Consider the following 19373-nt stretch of genomic DNA (forward strand, 5'->3'; position numbering starts at 1 on the left):
CGGTGCTGAGAGACTTGCGTGAAAAAATTTGAGAAAAGTAGAAACCTGGTGACCACTTTTGATCGAGACAAATGTTTAAACTAGGTCAGGACTCATACAAAGACTTCTAAAGAGGTTTTGTGGACAGTCTTTTTATGGTCTTGTTTATTTATTACATATCATATCTAATCTGGAGTTGTCAACCTGTTTGAAATCCAAACATAGGAGTGAATGGGCGGACCGATCATGGGCGTATCCGGGACGTACTGTAGTTGTAAACGGTTTTTTTGGCTGGCTCACTTGGCACCGACTCCAACACTAGTCTAAAACATTAAGACACTGAGCTCCTCCGTGATGGTGGTGGCGTCGATGTCTTCCCGATCCCCGGCTCTCAGCGCGCGGTTCTCCACAACCTTCTCGGTGAAGAAAAACAACTCTGTTCGGCGTTAAGCCCGCCGACTGAGCGCAATTCTGCACCCCCCGCTGTCATAAGCGGATTTGCACGTTAATTAAGGACCGCGTGCCACGACATTTTGTAAACATCCTCGCAGTTTGTGGCGGTTATTCCCTGTAGTGCGCCACCAGGATGACTTTGGGGGGGTTGGGGGAGGCCGGTTTGTGCGGGGACGGGCTCGGCGAAGGGGAGTGGCGGCGGTGTCCCTTGGAGGAATCGTCGCGGATGGACAGGGAGACCGCCGGGTGCGCCCTCTCCTGGCGGATGGTGCGAATAGTCCTGGTCGCCCGGGAGAAGGACTTGAGCCCGGAGCCGCCCCGGCCCACGCGGGAGCAGCTGATGAAGGCCCTGAAGCATCTGTAGAACTGAGCATGGAAAGTGTGCGTTAGTGAGGTCAAACGCAACGGACTTTTTTAACACACGCTGAACTTCACAATGACATACATGTTCAAGTTTTACGAAACTTACATAAACATTATTTTGACAGTACGACAGTCGTAAAGATTGTTGTCGACAATCCAGTTAACAAAGCGGAAGGAGATTATGTAAAGTAACTAAGTAAGTAATCTTTCACAGACAAAGGCCACAAACACAGTTAAAAGCAGAAATTACATACAATATAAAAAGGGGTCAAAACAACACAGAAATCATAGCAGCCCAAAAGTAGCTAATTAACAGCTTGAACAAATTAATGTGTCTTAAGTTCGCTTTTGAAAGAATCAACAGAGTCAATAGAGCGCAAAGAGGGCGGAAGATCATTCCAGAGCCTGAGAGCAACAGCCTGGAAGGATCGGTCACCTCTCGTACGAAAACTTGCACGTGGAACCTTTAGCAGATTCTGATCCACAGACCTCAGAGCCCGCGCAGGGGTGTAAGGCTGGACCAGAGCACTGATATAAGAAGGAGCCTGACCCCCCCCCCCCCAGAACGACTAGTAAATTTTGTGCGGTTGCAGAAAGATTTGGGGTCCACGTATGATGATATAAGGAGCCACACTAACACAAGTCTGCTTCATTTCTCTTTGGTGAAAAGAGGCCCCAACACAGTTCAACGGAGCTTGTTTATAGTTCTCTCAAATGGAAATTAAAAGGAGGATCAACGGCAGTAGAGACAGTAGAGCGAATAGCGATGTACTCTTTGTAGGTATCAAAGCGCTGGCCTCGCCGCTTCTGGAACGTGACCAACACAGTCAGCACGTGTCGGTAGTATAAAGTATAAAAGTATAAAAAAAGTAGTATAAAAATGACCAACTTGCATTTAGTCTCTTTAATGTCACTATTTTCGATAAAAAAAAAAAAAAATCTAAGCTATTCACCTTATTCCGCCCCGCCCACTTTTACCACTTTTTGCGTTGTCTCGGCACTTCCGTTGTCCAGACACTTCCGGTCGAGCGCGAAGCTCGTTCATTTTAACGGAGAACGAGGGAAAACATTCTCCGCTCAAATCAGTCGATTGATTTGTGTAAAATGCCCGATGTTCATTTGCACCAACAAGTCGACACTGCAGCGTTTCTCTGTGTTCTCTCTTGTTTTCGTGTAAGTGACTGATTTTACGCGGACTTCTCCAGCCCCATGTCAACACATAGGAGAAAAGGGGCGGGCACAATTAATGGCGGCGCCCACGCGAATGTCCGGGATAAGGTGAATAAGCTTAGTCTATTGGATACAAAATAGTAATGGTCATTTTTATACTCACTACTGCCACCTCAGGTCTTGTGCGTAACTGCAGTTCTAGGGGGGGGGGGGGGGGGGGGGGGGGGCTGCATGCTCAGGAATTCATTCTCTTCAAAGGGCCACATTAAATCATCTTTTGGGCCAGGCTCGAATCTGACAAAATCAAAGTCTGCCTTATAATTGAAATGGTTTTAACTTTGAGTTGTTCAAACTCACATACTTACAAGGCAAGAGCCGCTGTGACCGCCCTCAACTACTCACAAACCTCAGCAAACTCAACCCACAGCAGGAACAAGGTCTGGTTCTAATTGTCTCAAATCTGCCACATACAACGAGACATGGGCTCTCTTTCAGAGCGTCTTGGTCTCACTCCATTGTCGCTCCATGCTCTGGCCAAATGGAACCGAGCCAGACATGTTTGTTTCTTCGCTGTGACGCATATTTCACTAATGCTCCATGTGTTCTTTGTCTTTGTCGAAGCCGAAGAGCTCATTGTCCAAGATTCTTTACACAAAGCAAGATGGCGCCCAGAGCTTCATGTGTTTATTCACTCTTAATTCTGTTCAAAGTGATGTTTGTAACGCTTTAGGATTAAATGGTAGATGCTTAATTCCAAGGTACTATACCTGTACTAACACTGTCCATCTAATTACCAAGTATTTGTATCAATTCCATGAACTCTCAGGCGAGTTTTCTAGCACCTATGTGACAATGACCTTGAGAGGTGGCCCTGCAAGTTGTAAAATGTGCCTCCAACCTCGTCCCTGTGAAGAATCGGGATAAATATGTTAGAAAAGGAATGTGTTTGGACCAACTAACACATCCATTTAGTCGCCTCCTCTTTCGTTGTATTGGGACTTTAACTAAACTAAGACTTATTGTCGTCAAAAGCCTGTCACTAAATGTAAAATAAAAGATGTGATTTCTTGCCAGTATTAACACTGATTGCCAACATTTTAGGTTCGCCTTGCGGACTGGCATTAGACACATGTGGGTAAGGAGACAAGAAAGGACACTTTTGGAGTGTGCACTTGACCTGTTGGTCCCAGCAGGCAGCGTGCACCCCTGAATAAACGTAGTGTACTTAGTATACTCTCTGCTTCCACACGTATACTGAAAGTCAACTACATTTTCTCAGAGGGCCGCGATGCAAACTGTGCATCTAAAACGGTTCGGCTCCCACTGCGCTCGCCAGTCGCTCACACAACCGCAGCACAGATGGGAACAGTGTTGATTCGATGAACCTGCCAGTGTCTAACAGCAGTGAGTTTAACAAGGCGACCGGTGACTGAGACGGCGAGAATGTGGAGAGAAAATCAATTCAAAAAGTGATTTCATGTCAGTCGGGCTGGGCTTCCTTGGCCACTACACGTTAAGGATTTCTGCTTAAACTTCTAAATAGAGTTGTTTTCTTCATTCAGTTTGTTAAATGATGAGCTCACACGGTAAACACAAACACACTGAACCCTGTTGTCTTCCATAATGACAGTCAGAGTAATTTTGTCAGAAAGTTGTTGTACTTTTTTTGCTCAGTCCATGCCTCAACTCAGCCATAACTTCCCTGCAAACCAGCTTTGACGACAAACAACCGATTTTTCCAATCCCGGCCTTCCGTTGAACGCTCACAGTCGTTCTCATAAGACCTCCCCCTTCACTCCAGTAACTCGTCTTTATGGAATGGAATGGCCTGCCTATAGTGGAAATAAGAGAACCGTATTTATTGAGCATACAGTCGCTCACAGACACTCGCATTCCGTCTTGACAGAGTCCACAGATCGTTTTATACAGCCATGTGTACATTCAAAGTCAACAAGGCCCGGAGATCTACCTGTAGATTTCTCGAAAGGTCGCAAATGGGGAGTTTTTATCAGGGTTGTAATCATTGGAATGGCACAAAATGGTAAAAATGACAGTCCTTCGAATTGCATGGTGATTCATTTGATTTTTCCACCCCCAATGACTGGAACGAGCTACAAAAGTCAAGTTGAAACCTCCGAACCGCGATTCCTTTTGCCACCTTCAGATTCTCCCTCAGATCCGTGGTTATGGATGTGCGCCAATGGTGTAAAAACACCCTTTTAAATAGACTATGCAGACTGTGAAAATTGGTTCTGAATCTGGTCTTACCTGGATAAAAAAAGGTCACATAAATAAATCAAACCAATTTAGCCTATAAAGTTCTTCCAAAGAAAATGACGCAACCTTGTTTTTGTTTACCGCTGAGTTCGGAGCGCCCGTGTGTTCATCTAAAGAAGAGATGTTATTGGAAAACTGCCGTGGGCTTTTCAAAGTGAACCCCCCCCCCAAGGCGTATAGAGAAGGGGGGTGGGGGTGGAATGTGTGAAGTGGGTGGGAAGTGTGAAGAAGCGAGAGATGGCTTTAGGAGGAATACACTCCAGGGAGGAAGATGCAGCAGCAGGACAAAGTGAGAATGACTATCTGTGGCTATCTGCGCTGTAGACTGAGGATTAGGAGAGGAGGTTTATTGTGGGCCGACATTTTCTGTAAGGTGACTTTGGATTTGCCAGGGGAACAACACTAAGAGGAAATAAAATAGAGAAAAGTGGGGGGGGGGGAATTAGGTTGGATATCATATCGTAATCCCTTCGGTATGTTTGTGAACAGTCTTCGATGGCCAAGACAGTTCACAGAGTGTTGGAGGAATAACTTGAAATTGCATTTAGTTTTTTAATATTTGACTTAAAATGTATTTTGTCATGTATTCCACTACTTTGTCTAGTCAGAGGATTGTACTACTACTTACTACATTATTTTCACATTTATTTGCATTATAGTTCCGATCAAAAGCTTCAAGGGATATTTCAGGATTTTCAACATAGGGCCTCATTTCCTAGTTATCCACAGTGTTGTTGATTTCTGGAGATATATATATTTTTTCAATTCATGCAGTCGTTATATTTGAAGAGTTTAGTGGCGCTCGGCTGGTGCTAGTGCATTTCTACGGTATCAGCTAGTTGGGTCAGACTGTTTTTAATGCAGGCTAATATGCTAGCCTTGCACTAGCGCCACAAATCTCTTCAAATATAAGGAATACATGAATACATTTTCTTTTTTTTAAATCTCCAGAAGGACAAGATCACGGATACAAGCGGCCGGAATGAGCGTCCTTCGCAGGGTGGCAGGGAGCACCCTTTCGAGATCGGGTGAGGGGCTCAGTTACCCGGGACTTCGGAGTAGAGTCGCTGCTCCTTCATGTCGAAAGGAACAGCTGAGGTGGCTTGGGCATCTGTTCCGGATGCCTCCTGGTCGCCTCCCTTGGGAGGTGTTCCAGGCATGTCCTGGAGGGACTATGTCTCCGAGCTGGCCTGGTGTCGCCTGGGGGTCCCCCCAGAACAGCTGGAGGAGGTGTGCGTGGATCGGGAAGTCTGGGCATCTCTGCTGAGATAAAGCGGAAGAAAATGGATGGATGGATACATCTCCAGAAATCAACAACACTCTGGATAATGAGGAAATTAGGCCCTATGTCAAAAATCCTGAAATATCCCTTATTGAACTCTATCTGTTCAGACCGCGAGTGGCCTTATGTCAGACATGATCGAGATAGGATAGAGCGCATGTCTGCAAGGAGTTGTCAAAGGTACGCAAAAAAAGCATGTTTTTTGTGAGAGTGCTATGTGAAAACAGTAGATTATATAATAAAAAAAAGCTGGCATGTTTTTATCGCCACATGTCTCTAGATTCTATTGAGCCAGGTGTGAGCTGAGTCTGCTGAAACACCAAGGACTAGTACATTAAAACATCAGGTGAGTGAACATGGCTTCCTGTTGGTCGGAGGGCGGAGCTATAATCATGCTTTCTGACTGTCTCTATGTGCTCTATCACTGTGCCAAACGGAACTGATGTATGCCAAAAAAGGCATGCCAGGGGGCGCTGACGAGCCATTCTGTTTTTGGGGCGTGTGCATGTCGCCCACTGCCACGCCCGTCGCCCACGGATCACTGTGCCAATTTCTGTGAGTTTTCGTGCACTGGAAGGCACTGAAAAAAGCAATTCACCAGGGGGGAAATAATATTACCAAGACATCGGGGAGAACAAAAGTAAACATTGGTGGAAATAGGGAAAATATTAGTAATAAATAATAGAGAAAAAAAATAATAAAGAAAAAATTAACCCAACTGCAATGAAATAATCCTTTGACGAGCTTTGGGAGCCCAGTATATTCCATAATAACTGAGCTCATTACGTATAATCAGATTGTACCATTTCTGGCATTTTGAAAGGTCGCTTTATATCAAATGAATGGTAATGCACGCAGCCCATTTTCCTTTGCTGCCAACAAACAATAGGTGTGAAAAAAATGAAGTAATTGTGACATTTAGGAATAAGCGATAATTAAACCTCGTAGCATTTGGAGCAATAGTGGATTGTGAGGGGGAAAGAGAGAGGCGAGTGAGATAAGCGCGGCATGTTGTTCCAGTGTGCCGGTGCTTTTGGGATTTGGTGTAATAAAACAGAGCCTGTGAATAAATATGTCCTGAATTAGACGATAAAGCTCGCATTAGAAGGGAAGATCTCAGGCCATAATGGGCTCATGAGCAGCGATTAAAAGGCCTCTCAGGGGACGGACGCAAACACAGATTTATCCTCTGAACCCTTACATTCAGTTTTATTAAATTATAAGTTTACTCAACCTTTTACAGTTTTTTGTTGCAACTTTTAATCCCAGCAGTAACAGGATCACGTTTGGGCTGTTCCTTGACAACATTATGCTTGTGCTTACAGCGGGAACCATATGTTAATATACACTTTATAAAAGACACATTAGCATTTTTTTCTCACAGTCTGACATGAAATCAGAGTTAAGAGTTAAGAGTTAATATATATCTATATTTGCTAAATGCCAGAAGAATGAGAGATAGAATTTTCTACACGGTTTTAACCAAAAGTTTACATACATTTCATTAATATTTGGTAGAATTGCCTTTAAACTGTATAACTTGGGTCAAACGTTTTGGATTTCCTTCCACAATTTTCTCACAATAGTTGGGAGGAGTTTTGGTCCATTCGTCCAAACAGAACTGGTGCACCCGAGTCACATGTGTAGGCCAACTTGTGTGCCTATGCCTTTTCAGCTCTGCCCATACACTTAACTGGACTGAGATCAGGACTTTGTGACGACCACTTCAGAACATTGACTTTGTTTTCCTCAAGTCACTTTGTAACCAGTTTGTCAGTTTGCTTTGGGTCATTGTCCATTTCGACCCATCTGTGCCCAAGCGTTAACTTTCTGGCTCTTGAGATTTTGCTTCAATATTTCCACATAGAGTTCTTTCTTCATGATGTCATCTATTTTGTGACGTGCACCAGCCCCTCCCACAGCAAAACAACCCCACAGCATGATGCTTCCCCCCCCGAATTTCACAGTTGGGATGGTGTCCTCAGGCTTTTTCCTCCAAACGTGACCATGGTCATTATGGCCAAAAAATGTATGGATTTTTTTAGCAGACCACAGGATATGTCTCTTGATCTTTACTCCTAACTCCAAACTGGCTTTTTCATGTTTCTTTTGGAGTAAGAGCTTCTTCCTGACAGAGTTCCCTCTCCCATGTCGGTACAGGACTTGTTTCACTCTAGATCAGGGGTGCCCAAAGTGGGGCCCGCGGGCCAAATTTGGCCCGCCGACGCAATTCTGTTGGCCCGCCAGAGGGTGACCTACGTTTGCGCTGCGTGTGGTTAATACTAACTCTCTTCCATTCACTCTCAATGGTAAATATGGATGCAGTACACTTTTTGACCACGAGTGTCAAATTGGGGGCGCTGTTTCACTCCTTTCGCAAAGTTAAGGAAACACTGTTGTGGTGTCTTGGTATTTATCAGTTACAGAGCGTTGTAGCAGCAACTTTCAGAGTTTTCCAAATTTTATTGCAAAGGTTGTTGACATTAACAACAGTATATGTTAAAAATTGACTTTTTAAAGAATTGATGCTGAACTGACATATCAAAATAATCTAGAGTGGCATTTTCTTTGAGTGAACGAATGAGGTAAAGTTATTGTAGGTGCTGTAGATGCAGGTGTTTGTTTGTTTTTTGCACTAAATTGCTACAATGGTTGATTTTGTTCTACTAAAACTAGGCTTTTGCCATAGTTACCATTTGTTTTAATATAGCATGTTATTTGCATAGATAGAATCAAATGCAAATGTAGGCTATGTTATGGAAATTATGGAAATCCAACTGTATATTATTATATGTTTATTGTAATCACATTACGTATGTGTTATGAGCGACTGACAAGTACGCACTGTACCCTGTTTACAGCTAAGAGACAGTGTTTACAGCTAAGGGACACCTGCTCGGACACCTGCTTGGCCGGGGTCAGGACATCTTATCTCGAATTGGAGACAGGGTGTTTGTGTCCTTCCTGTGGCGACGTTTGTCTTATACATCTGCGTCAGCGTTTTTGAATGTCTTAGGTCAATCTGAACCATTACACCATTCCACAATCGTATGATCATTGTTTGTCTTTGTGTATAAATACTGTGAGCTCTGAACTGTGCTTCAGAGCATCTTGTATCCCGGTACTTGGTGTGTCTCCATGTGCACATGTCCAATAAATCGGCACGCTTGACTCACGACAACTTCTCTCCGGTTTTTATTTAATATGGTCTCAATATTTACCATAACAGCTATCGAAAACATTAAAAGTGAATAAAATAAAGTACCTTTATAATTTGCAGTTATATGTTGTTTTTTTTCATGCTTGACATCGCCGCGTTTGGCCCGCGACTCACAGGCACTTTTACATTTTGGCCCTCGGAGACAAAAAGTTTGGGCCCCCCTGCTCTAGATAATGACAAACTCTTACCAGGTTCAGCATCTTCCCCAGGTCTTTGGCATTTGTTCTTGGGTTGATATTCACATTTCAGAACCCGCCTTCTTTCTGATCTGTATGATGACTGGTCATTTCCATCATTGTTTGAACCAATGACCATGGCACCTTTAAGTGAACCCAAGGATGAACCAGACTTGTGCTTCCCAGGGCATGACACCATCATCTGGAGTGTCCCAAATTGTTTAAAGGTACAGCAATCTCAGTGTATGTAAATAGTACTCATTTATCTGCGCCAATATATTTATCTTATATATTATCTTATGTACAATAATGTGTGCCCAGAAGGAGTTAAAACTAAAGACTTCTTTCCCATCTGTCCAGCCGCCCTGATAAGTCAGAGTCAGCCGTACAAAAGTGGAGATTAGATGTTCCCCCTTTGCGTTATGTAAAAGCCTTACGTAAGCAGCCTTTGACAGGAACAGAACCAGGTACGAGGCGGGGTTAAAGATAAAAAAAAAAGGGCAATAAAAAGAAAGGATCAAGATTATCCCGACCGAGCAGCTTCTTCAAAGAGCGTCTAAAGCCCTGGCCACATCTCCAAAGAGGAACAGCTGTAAGGTCTAGCGAGGAGGAATCCGCGTGATCACAGAGCACGGCGGCGGGGTCGGGGAGGTGAAGAGGCTGCTGTGGAAGACGGTTATTAAATGGTTAGAAATCTTCAACAGAACGACAGGTGAGAGTTACAAGTCAAGAACGAGAGGTCTCGTCGTTGCTGATACGTATAATCAACAAGACTTGGTTTATCGCTGGAAGAAATGCACTTCTGTAAATCCACAGTCTGTTACAAGTTACTGATGAACTGGCTCAGCAGAGTCACGCTATAGAGAAGTAGAGGCTTGCTTTTTCAAATTGATTTAGAGGAATAACTTACCACAAATCAGAGATCAAATGCTCAAAAAATTAAGGAGCAGGTTCTAACCCAGACCTGGGCAATCTGGCCCACGACTTGTGGAGCATAAATTCCTGAGAATGTCCCAAAAAAAACAGTAAGACTTTAGCCCATTTAATTCCGTTGCAGAGTTATGATTTTTTTTAAAGAAATGACCAGAATGTTCACTCCAGCCACTAGAGGGCGGCTTATATAAAAATAAAATAAAAGAATGTCCAGCAGAGGGCACTGCCATGAATTAGAGCTCAGGAAACAAACAACACTTTGGCTACAGTCCTGTCAGGCTCATTATTATTTACTATTGAAAAAGGTTTCCTCAATAGTATTTTCCCAATCCAACATATTTTTATTTAGGAGCTTTAGTTAATGGACCCCGGCGATACACTCCCCATGCATGTTTTGGCCCCCAGGGAACTTGGAGACCCCTTGGTGCGGCTCCGACTCAATTCAGGATTCTTCTCTGGCCCCTTAGGAGAATTAATTGCTCACCCCTGATCTAACCTGACTCTAGATATGATCCGTCTGATCGGACCACGGCTTAATTCTGTACAAAAATGAGCTTGAAATGAACTGGCATGTCTCATCCCCTCACGCTCTCTCTCCCCCCCCGGGATCAGGAGAGGGGCGGACCAAAGAGCAGAGGTAATGCCAGCTCACACAGGGGCTCATACTGTGGAAAATAGGACACACTGACCGTCTCATCCTCTACCACCACCAGCGTCCAGACTCCAGGGGGAAGACTCTGTCAATCATTCACCATTGCCATGTATTTCATATGCTTAATTATCTTCCCCTGGGGCCTGAGCCTCAATCATGTTTTATGTCCGATAAAACTGTTTGTGTGAGTCTTTTCAGGCTGAAATGAAAGAAGAGACTTAGATCTTTGGGTTCTGCGAAAAGCGCTGGCATAGAGTTCAAAATCGTAATGTAAAATCTCCCGGGCCTATAGGAATGCCATAGTGGTGCTACGGTTGGCAGCTTTCCTATTTTCCTCAAACATAGGAGCCTCTAATCTCCTTAGCTTTGTTGACCAAACCCAAGTTATCTGTGTGTTTTGAGTTCATTCGCAGTTGAAGTCGTTGCACAACCCATTCACTTTTTTCTTAAGTATTTAGTCCGAGAGCGTGTGAGCTAACTGCTCATGCTTAGCAGAAAAAGAACAGAACATCTTGAATTCCTGCATGCGCGCTTCGAAATTAATGCTAATCTAGTCGGCGTGTGCGCATGTCGTTGCTGTGTATGCAAAAAACAAATTTGAAAGTGAAATGTCTTTTTTATGTGCAGTGGAGGAGCAGGAGGTAATGTGTGTTTACAGGTTCTCCCCTCCTTCATTTGACACGCTGCTTTGGTTGGGTCACTTTATTATTTAATGGTTTATTTGCTCATTTGGAGAGACAGGGCATGTTAATGAACACACAGGAGACCCGTGCATGTTTACGCTCACTAATGAACGGACTCAAAAGTGCGATGGTACCGATTTATAGATTTATGTCTTAAGCAAACATCTGGGACTTGTCTTGCAGCAAATCATGTTTGGTGTTGATCCAATTGCTGATATTTGTCTCATATCTGACCAACAACAACCAGGGCTTGATCTGGAGAATCTGCAGAAGTCTGCTCTGCTTCACACACACACAAGGGTCATGCACTCTAAGATTTGGTTGGAGCGCCTTTAGCTTTGATCACTGTGGCATAAGCTCCTGCAATGTCCCAAGATCCAGTGCTGCTTACATTTGTCATCAAGATGTTGGGTAACACTTTATAATAATGGTACATGAGTTCATACATGATTTTCATGAACTTGCATGAATTAATGCAGGATTTCCTGATGCATTCATGCATTAGTAAATCATGACTTCTCAGGAACAAACATGATCACATGTCGGATGACTTCATCCCTGAATTAAACGTCTAACTACTGTAATGAATGTACATGAAAATTTAAATAATTCATCATGATCATGAATATCATGACTCACATGGTGGAAATCTACTGTACATTACAGCCCATAATTTGCAAGTAGATTTCCACCATGTGAGTCATGATATCCATGTATGATCCTCATGATCATGATTGGTCAATTATTTTATGGTCATTTCATTCCGTTTTAGTGACTTCCTGGCATTCTTGTGTGATCTTCATGATCATCATGAATTATTAAGAATGAATGCAATACAGTAGTTAGACGTTTAATTTAGGGATGAAGTCATCCAACATGTGATCATGTTTGTTCCTGAGAAGTCATGATTTAGTAATGCATGCATAAGTGCATGAAATCATGCATTAACTCATGTACCATTATTATAAAGATGATGATGGGAGAGTGTGACCACATCGATAATCACTGAGACAGATAAAGGTTCTTGAGCTATCGTCTATACTCTTTTTTAACTCACTGCTGCCAATATGGCTTTCTGGTGTAGACGTGGCTTACACCCACTTTGAAAGTTTAATTTTATGAAGTGGCACTTGGTTGGAAAGGTTTGACAAAACTCAATTTGACATGTTCCAACAATGTCCTAATGTGTAGAGCCCAGATCTATTCATCACAACTGCCTCTAATCCTGCACCGTCACTCAAAACGGTGTGACTTCGGGCCTGAATTGCCGTCATGCAGGAGCTTAATGTAGAAGCTGCAGTTACATGTATGACCTGAGGTGGCAGTAGTGAGCATAAAATGGCTGACTTGCATCTAGCCCCTTTAAAAGCCTTTTACTTTCCATCCCAGTGGTCTTGTTTTTAAGGGTTTAAGGTAGGTTTTCACTGCTGATGGACGTGTCTCCATGGTTTTGTACATTGCATTCAGAAAATCTCCCAGAAACCCTAAAAAAGCTGAAATAAATAAAATCGGTCCTGGAACATCATGGAGCCCACCAGGATGGAAAGCAAAAGCTAACCACATACAGCAGCTGGGTCACTGAAAGGTCAAATACACACTAATATCAACTATAACTAAATATTTACTACTGATTTATTATGCATTAGGTCTACTAAGAATCATAATTTCTGTTCTTAATAATAATGTTCAATATAATACTAAATAGTCTATATTGTGATGAATATGATTTACAAAGATTTCATGATGTATCTTTGTAAATAGCCTAAATGCTTTCCTGCATCTACTCTTAATTCAGCGGTGAGAAGCCTCCCATTAGGACCCAGAGGCGAGAGGTGTTTTAACTGCTCACCTTGGTCGATGTGTGGGGCGTAGACACAAGTCAAATGATGATGTATCTGGTCAGAGGTTAGTGAGTAGATTGTTTGACACGACAGGAGCGCTTCTGGATGGCGCAGGCTTTAATACACTTACACTCACACTACACGCACACGTTTGTTTTTACCATATTATTATTTGTTCACTTTTTCAAACTCCCGAAATGTGTCAAACTGAAAGGCTGTTGGATTGAAGTGTCCCTGATGATGGCGATGTTTGTAATGAGAGGAGCAGCCAAAGTCTCACAGTCTCAATCGAGTGAACAGACTTATTATGCAGCTGTTTTCCCTCACATAAATTAGGAGGGGGAAAGCATCTGAAAAACTCCAAAAGCTGGTCAGAGGGAAGCAGCCCTCCTTAAAATTACAAAAATATTGGGATGGGACTGTAGAACCATCACGCGTTTTGTAGAAAAAGTCACTCAGAAATCAAACATAAAGCCATCAGGAATCCATTTTCTATCAGTGCTGCCATTTTCAGCAGCTGCATCCGGCCCGAAGTGTCCAGAAGTAAAATGTTAAGACTGGGTCAGGAATCATCTAAAGACGGAGTTTTCAGTTTCATGAACTGTTGAGATCAGAGTGACTCTGGATGGGCTCGTGCCTGTATCAGTAATGGGTAATAAAGCTCTTTTTGGGCCAGAAAGATGGAGGAAGGGCACTGAGGTGAGCAGATATCATTAAAGATGAGGTAGTTGGACTATTTCAAGTTGACAGTGGACTTGAAACTCGACTCCCAAACCTCCTGCCAGTTCTTAGAGGATGTCTCCTAGTGGTGGGAGTCGCTCTGATCTAGTTAGTCCATAAATCCTCTGTAAACACTGTCTTTAGATCATTCCTGATCCCGTCTATACATTTGAGCCAGTGTCTCTTGATCAATAGTGGCTGTATTTGCACTTTTTTCCACATTGGCGATCTCTCTCTGAGCACTGAACACCTTGTGCTTCTGGACACTTCATGCGGTCCTTCAAGTGATGCTGCTGAACACTATCAATATGCACATAAATCTCGGCATATTCTGGAGCAAAACCTGGACACAGAGTACATTCCGTCCGTTACGTCCACCGGGCCCCTCGTCTCTGCCCATACATGCCTTCAATAGTTCATCTCACCGTTTGATCAATTCCAGATACACTTCCCAGGCCATTACGTAAGCTCCGTCGAGTGACTTTTCCCCCCGTGTGTAGACTCCTGCAGTTGCAGTCTGTTGCAGCGCTTAAAGTCTTCAACTCGCCTCAACACTCTGCAAGAACAGGGTCCGGGCTGGGAGGAACTGAAGACTGACAGCGCCACACAGAAGAGGTCCAAGTCGGGAACGCTCGGCAGTCAGGTGACATAGGTAAAATAAAAAAATAAAATGTAAAAAAGTCTGTAGAGAAAGGAAATGGAAAAGAAAATGTGCCAGGAAGAGGCGATGGAAAGGAGACGTAGGAAAGACGTTCATCTTCTTGATCTGTGTAAGCCTATTGCGTTTTTTCCAATAGTGTGAAATGTTAGTATGGAAATGTCCTGATTCCATCTAAAGCCACGCTGGGGCACAATTCTGCTTTTAAAGTTGTCAGCGGCAACCAAGCAAACGTTGCCCGTGTGAGCAAACATGCACCTTATGCATGAAAAAGGCTTTTAAATATTGTGCTCCTTCTGATTAGAATCAGTGAGCTGGTCTCTCTTAACTCTTTTAAATCTAAACTGAAAAAATGTGTACAAAGCCTTGATGGTTGCTGTTGTTTTACCTAAGATGTATTTTATATTTTGTATTACATTTGATGTAAACTGTTTTATGATGTGTTGCTGCCTCTCAGCCAGGTCACTCTTGTAAAAGAGATTATCAATCTCAATGAGTTTTTTTCAATGGGCGCTGGCTGCTGTGCTTTATGACCACGACCCTGGGGGCCGCCATTGCTGTAGTACCTCCATATCGCCACTAGGCCCCCATTGAAAGGCATTGGAGTTTAGACACCTTAAAACAACTTTATCGCCTGGTTTCAATTTTTCAACACTAGACTAGGCTAGATATTCCTCCTGAGATAACGCTGGGTTAATCACAATATATGAAACCAGGCTGGTTTTCGTAATATGAATTTTTGAAATCTCGTACTTAATGAGGCTCGGACTGTTAGCATTGGAGCAGCGCGAGCTACACGTCACGCAAGGGCCGAGTCTACGGTGAAAATCCCGCCCTGATGCCCTTTTTAGGAACATGCTTCGTCAGAGCTGGGGAGGGGGAGTCTGTAAATCCGCCATGAATTCCCCCTCAAATTCAAATTCAAATTCAAATTTACCTGGTTAAATAAAGGTTAAATAAAAAATAAATTATGGTCTGAAAAATCTGGTAAGGCTGTTTGTGAAGCGGGGACGAGGACAATTTTTATAATGTATAAATGCACTGTCCTCAAAATTATGTGTTCAAAGCAATTGTGTAATATTAATGGCACAATAATTAGCCTATATACACTGATAATAAGAGCTGCTGGCGGTGGGACAGAATTTTATTTCCTGGCTTATTTAATTCTCTCCACATATTGTGTTCATGTGTCCCTTGATTCCGATCACAGCTCTGCCTCCGCTTTCGGATTCAGTCCAGCCAATCTCAGCCCGATGCACCGCAGTGAGAATTCGCAAACCTGCATGGCCCGCTCCGCTCTGCATGTTGGGGAAAAGAGAGAGCCAGAAGACTATTAACAGGACACTAGGCACTGATCCATCAAGGGCTATTCTTTCGGGGCTGTCGGTGCTTATGCAAATGGGCCATGTGGTAAAGTTTTCATGAAGTATTAAATGTTCACTCTTTACTGTTCATTTAAATAACTAATGCTCATATTGATGTTTTATGGGCTGGTTTTGGCTTCTTGTAATTGTACGTTGCTGTGAAGCACTTTGAATTGCCTGCTGCTCTTCAAATGAACTCAGCTCGCCTACACGCGATATCAAGCTGCTTTAGTTCGATGAATGTTCTTACGCCAGGCTGAAGTTCTGAAGCTTCTCCAGTTTGAGAATCACTGATCTAAGAGACATTATTCACTCTTAAACTGCTTTCATGCATGAACAGCAAAAACAGAACGTTCCTTATTCAAAATCCATAGATATTGCGTATCCATTTATGTAAAACCTTACGTAACGTCAGTGTGTACGTCTACATTAAAACCAGAACAAATTCCCGTGAACATCTCTAACATTGGCGGGTGCTCTTCACGGCCGTTCATCTGCGGGACAGTTTTCCAGTTGGGAGGCATTGCCGACCTGAGAGGGGGAGCTTTTCCCCAGGGCTTGTGTTCACTCTCATGCGACGGCAATTTAACTAATGACCAGTAATGACGGATCCGTGGTCGGAAGCAGCGAGGAACACCTTGGCTGTGCCCTAACACGCAGCGCCGACTGTCATCAAGCAGATTAGCGGGACTTAGCCGCACTTAGCCCGCGGTGTCCTTGGCGGTTAGCGATGCGTGTCAGTCACAGGAAGACCTGGAGAGCTGAGCAACACGTTCCCATATGTGCCCAATGACATCTGGGAGCTGCTGGGACCATTCGATTTGACTTCATTACTGCACTTTACCAGAGCTTTTGAGGGGCCTGTACTTTACTTGAGTCATAGTTTTGTTGAGAGAACTTTTTACTTATACTCCACTGGATCTGAAAGACATACTTTGTGCACCACTACATGTCTGTAACGGCTCCAAAGTAAAAGCTGTGTTTTGTCCTGTTTAACCCCGGGATTCCACATCATCCGCCTGTGCGCTCAGCTCCGCTCCGCTCCCCCCCCCCGACTCCGAACGGCTGCGATATCAACACCCACTGTCTCCACTTCAGTCCGCCCCGGTCCTCTCCGCCAGTGCTCCAGCTCCACGAGGAGCACGCGCACGAAGCAGCGACTTTGAGAAATAAAACTCCCAATAAAATCATAAACAACTATGTGAGCATGTGAGCTATGCCGCGTTGAAGCATGAACCCTGTGCCCCCCCCTCATGCGCGAGGGAGAGAGAGGCAGAAAAAAAAGTTATGTGAACGAAAGCAACAGAAGCTTAATCGGGTCGTGTGATTGTTTTCGTGATAACAAACTCCGCAGAGGGAATTATCGAGGTCACTTTGTGTGAAATAGTGACATTTTCGTTAAAATAAAGTCCGCTCGGAGGGTATTTACTTTGAAAATACGGATATTGTTGTCGTTTTGTTTCCCGTTTGGTGCGGTCTGAACTGTGGAGCTTGATCCGGCCGGAGCTGACGGGGCGCAGACGGACCTGAAAATAGAGCTGATCCGTATTTTTATCGTGGCGAGGCGGAGAGGCGACGTAGGCCCCTCGGAGCGGAGTGGACGATGTGGAATGTTTCTGAACGTTCAACATTATTACATTTTGGGCAAATTTGGTCTCTTAACATCTGTCCATATTTTTATTTGATAAATTTTATTTTTTTATTACATTGGCGCGACATAAATAGCACCTACAGACTTCAAGACTTTCCAGCCTCGGACTGGAAAAAAACCCACCTGTTTGTTCATGAACACGTAGATGAACGGGTTGATGGCGGTGGAGCACTTGGCCAGCAGCGACGGCGTGATGCTCGCCGCCGGGGTCAGGAGGTCGCGTGGGCCGAAGGTGGAGAGCAGGGCGGCGACCCCGTACGGCAGCCAGCAGACCAGGTAGCACACAACCATCGTCACCACCATCAGCAGGACGCGCTGCTCCCTGCGCCGCGGGACGATCGAACTCATGCGGCTCACCTGGGGACACACGGGGGGGAGTCGCTTTATGTCCATTTCCAAACCGGTTTTAGCCATAGGATCTGGCAACCCAAAGTGATTGGCTCACTCTGGATTGTGACGGGATGATTGTCTTGAGAAACAAAACAAAAAGTGTAACGAGAAACAACCTTTAGATCAAAAAATATGGATTTCACTTACGCACTGCAGTTTCTCGGGTACGATTTGGGACAAACAAGACCAAATTGGTGGGAGGTCTCTGCCATGATAAGAAGTGTCCGAACAGTGCTGTGTGGTGGTGATGTAAACTCCAGGTGGGGCTGTTGTTGCAATGCACACATGTTGGGTACATTTTTTACAGATCAGATCAACGGTTACAGCTACATGACGCCATTTAAACAGCAGAATATTAACAAACAATGCATTTACCGAAAGCCCAAAATATGACTACATAAACGAGTCACTTATGTCCTGCTAAAAGTGAACAGCGCTGTACAGGCAGAATGACGGAGTAAACAGTAAATTAACCCACTCACCCAGTAGCATGGAGTCTGTTAAGCCTCTTTGAAACTCACACAGCAGCTTCCCCACTACAGAGTGATCCCAAAAAAATAAGGAGAATATCCGTATAATCCACCGGTCTTTTGCTAATTGACTTCAGCAGAGGCCCCTCCACTGATTCTGAAAATTGCCAATGTAATGCCAAATAAACACCAGACTCACCACGGAACATTGCACATCACACTGTCAGTAAATGGCCCAAATGAAGGCAGTCTGTGCTTTTGCTTTTGTTCAGAATTGAAACTTTGCATACGTCATCAGCTGTTGGTGATGTCACTTCTCCTTTCCACCACTGAGTGAGGACGGTGGGATTGTCCGAACGCCGTTTAAAGGAACAGGCCACTGTTTTTACATACGGAAATATGTTCTTACCTGAGCTTAGACGAGTTGATGCGTAACTGTGTGGTCTTTGTGTGTGCCCTCAGTCACACAAAACGACCAAAGATGTTGTTAGCATTTGGCCTCTCCCAATGTATTCCTATAGCTCCCAACAGGGGTGAATTTGGAAGCTACCACACTCTTTCACAGGCAAGCACAAAGACCAGACAGGTCCGCATCAACTCGTCTAAGCTCAGGTAAGAACATATCTCAGTATGTGTAATATTCTGTATGTATAATATTGGAATAAGGTCAACCGTTACAGGTGAAACTAGGAAAATTAGAATATCGTGAAAAGGTTAATTTATTTCTGTTATACAACTTAAAATGTGAAACTACTATGATAAAGACTCATGACAAGCAAAGTGACATATGTCAAGCCTTTGTTTGAGTGGGCTGACATTTCTCTGTTTAAAATCTTTTTTATTGTTTTCAATATTCTTATCTTCTGAACTTTTTATTTGGTGCTTTTACAAGCTGTAACCTGGCTCTATCCATGATCTAGATTTTGGCCATTTTCATGCATTATTTTTTAAAAAGCAACACATTTTGCCAGTAATCAACAGCAAAAGTGATGTCTCATAATTGACACAAACTAACGCACTTTAACAACGGCATGAACTCTGAATGTAAATGCTGCTGCAACTCTTTCACAAAACACGCCACAAGTAGCTTC

At 43.6% G+C, this 19373-nt stretch overlaps 1 protein-coding gene across 1 annotated transcript in view; it reads right to left on the reverse strand.

The window, feature by feature from the left end:
• Nucleotides 1–244: 244 nt before the first annotated feature.
• Nucleotides 245–19373, reverse strand: part of LOC306977571 (pinopsin-like) — a 74686-nt gene continuing 55557 nt past the window's right edge. The window contains exons 3-4 of the mRNA XM_079575962.1: nt 17546–17779; nt 245–798 (exon numbers count right to left, since the gene is read on the reverse strand). Of these exons, the coding sequence (XP_079432088.1) occupies nt 541–798; nt 17546–17779 (492 nt within the window). The 3' untranslated portion in view covers nt 245–540. The remainder of the gene's footprint in view (nt 799–17545; nt 17780–19373) is intronic.

This window comes from Gobius niger (assembly GCF_951799975.1).
Source record: "Gobius niger genome assembly, chromosome: 18".
NCBI lineage: Eukaryota > Metazoa > Chordata > Actinopteri > Gobiiformes > Gobiidae > Gobius > Gobius niger.